This window comes from Sprattus sprattus, assembly GCF_963457725.1.
Source record: "Sprattus sprattus genome assembly, chromosome: 10".
Classification (NCBI taxonomy): Eukaryota; Metazoa; Chordata; class Actinopteri; order Clupeiformes; family Clupeidae; genus Sprattus; species Sprattus sprattus.
Window position 1 is genome coordinate 5,880,763 of NC_137908.1, and position 2,500 is coordinate 5,883,262.

At 61.2% G+C, this 2,500-nt stretch overlaps 1 protein-coding gene across 1 annotated transcript in view; it reads right to left on the reverse strand.

Annotated features, from left to right (window-relative positions):
* Positions 1–1,823, reverse strand: part of LOC308371093 (arf-GAP with GTPase, ANK repeat and PH domain-containing protein 1-like) — a gene marked incomplete at both ends in the record, with an annotated part of 30,943 nt that extends 29,120 nt beyond the window's left edge. The window contains one exon of the mRNA XM_080845881.1: positions 515–1,823. Coding sequence (XP_080702007.1) covers positions 515–1,823 — 1,309 coding nt within the window. The remainder of the gene's footprint in view (positions 1–514) is intronic.
* Positions 1,824–2,500: the final 677 nt, after the last annotated feature.

The window sequence follows — 2,500 nt, forward strand, 5'->3', positions numbered from 1 at the left end:
AGGCAGTGAACCCAAAATCTGCCTTCTGGCTAAGACGACCCCTCGTTTAAGGTCAAGCTGTCCCACAAGCAAGTGCTCAAAAGATGGTGCAAACATTTCAAAGCACAGTGAACTGAACTCTCATTCCTCCACAGACAGGTGCCTCTCTACATCTCCTCAGCCATCTCATGGTGTGTGAGCATGATCACCTTTCGTATTTAAAGGCTCACATACACCCAATGTCACCTCCTCACTCCCTCCATAGGAAGATACAGATGAAAGAAAGAAGAAGGAGAAGGAGAAGGAGGAGGAGGAGAGTCCTGCTAAATGAGGAAAGGAGGTCCATAAACCACACAAATGGGTTGAGCAATGGCAAAATGGGAACAGATGAGAGCAAAGCTGTGTGTGGGTGTGTGTGTGTGTGTGTGGGTGTGTCTGTGTGTGTGTGTGTGTGTGTGTGTGTGTGTGTGTGTGTGTGTGGCTGTGGCTGTGTGTGTGTGTGGGTTTGGAAGTGGCCTTGGAGTGTCCCTCTTACCGTCCTCCTCGCTAGATCCCCTCTGTATGGAGCTGAAGAGGGGTGTGGGCGTGGGAGGCAGCGTGGCGACTGTAGGGGGCGCCGGCGAGCTCTTGGTGAAAATGCCGCTGATGAACTTGAGCATCTTGCGGTCCCGGGCCGCCGGCACCTGCTGGGCTTGACCAGCTGGGCCCTGAGACCCAGCGCCACCCCCAGCGCCACCCCCTGGGCCCCTCTGGGCCTCCTTGCCCCGTCGCAGGTCCTCGGACAGAGAGTGCAGGTCGCTGTTGTCCAGCGTGCGGCTCTTGCCCTTGCGCTGCGGCTTGGCGGGCTGCACCTGTTGTGTTGTTGTGGCGGGGGCCGGCAGCGAGGTGGAGGCGGTCTTCAGCCGGTCCGAGCGCGGCGGGCTCTCCCGGGCCATCGTCGGCGCGGAGACGCCCATCCCGCCACCCACGCCCACGCCCACACCGACTCCGGTCATGCGCTGGAACATCCCGCGGCCCTCGCTCTCGGACCAGGAGGCGCGGTAGGGCCCCATCGTCATGGTGATGGTGGTGGGGGGCGAGCGCTCGCGGGCCTTGCGGTCCAGGCTCTTGGCGGAAGGCGGCACGCTCTGGCTCGCCTCCCGCAGCTCCCGTCGGCTCACCGTGGTGACGGCCACGTGCGAGCGCAGCAGCGCTTCCGGTCGCTGGCCGGTCCGGCCCGACAGAGTGGCCCGGCTCGGCGTGCCGTTGGAGCCCTGGTCGATCCATTCAGGAACGCCGCGGTGGGGTGGTGGGAAGACCTCCCTGTAGAGGTCCATCTTTGGGGTATCTTCCCGGCGTTCCCGATCGCGCTCCAGGGTCATCCCTGGGCTTCCCATCAGCTCCACGCCCGCCTTGTCTTTAACCGGCACCAGGGGTACGTTTTTGTCGCGCGGTTTTGGGACAGGCGTTCTGGGCGGACGGCCGTCGCTGCTCTCGGGCCTCCTTTTCTCCCTCACCGCCCAGCTGGCCCTCCCTCCTCTCTTCTCCTTCTCCGGCTCCTCCACCTCCTGCTTCTCGGGCTGCGGCAGGCGTTCCTCCACGCCGCTCCTGCTACCCACCACCGTCTCATCTTCCTCCTCCACCTCCTCATCGTCGTCGTCGTTGTCGTCTTCCCTGTCCTGCCCCCCCCTCAGGTCCTGTCCCGGCCCGGGAAGGGGGCTCGGGGAGGGGGGCAGAGCCAGGGGTGTCGCGGCCTTCTCCGGAGAGGATCCATCCCCCTCGGATGCCCCGACGGCCTCGACCTTGACGAGCGTGAGGGAGATGAGGTAGGTGGTGCGGCGCTGCAGGGTCCCCGACTGACTCATGTGGGCGGCGGGCAGACACCAAAGAGGCAGACGCGGAAGAACAAAAGAGAGAAACACACCGAAAAAAAAAACCAGGCAGAGAGAGAAAGAGAGAGAGAGATGGCAGACAGTCCGTGAAAGTGTGTGTGTGTCTCTGCTATGTGGACAGAGCGACGCCGGATAGAGAGAACCGGAGACGGCGAGGGTACACACACAGGAGGATGATGGGGGTCCCTGTTTGGTCCACTGTGGCCAGATGGCCGAGCGTTATCGCAGAGCTGGAGCAGCTCCCCCAGAGGCTGCCGGTTCCACCAGCCAGGATGTTCCCCCAAACCACAGTCTGATTCCTCCACGGTAGTGAGGAATACCGATACAAATACCAATGCCCAAAGCCGGTCAGAACAGGAAACAGGAAGGGCGAGAGAAGAAAGAATCTGATGTAATTTCAGTCGTCAGGCTCCAAAGCTCACAAGGGGCCCGTCACAACACCGTCATGGAATCCCATCCTTGACATGTCACGTTGAGAGACGCTTGACACGGCGTGCTTCCTCTGAGTCCCGCTGCCCACACAGAGTCTATCTATCCCCACCGAGTGTGTGTTGCTCTGAGGGTCTATCTATCCCCACACACCGAGTGTGTGTTGCTGTGTGTTCCTCTTCACAGCTGACAGAATGTCTCAGTCCTCCTCACTTGCAAAC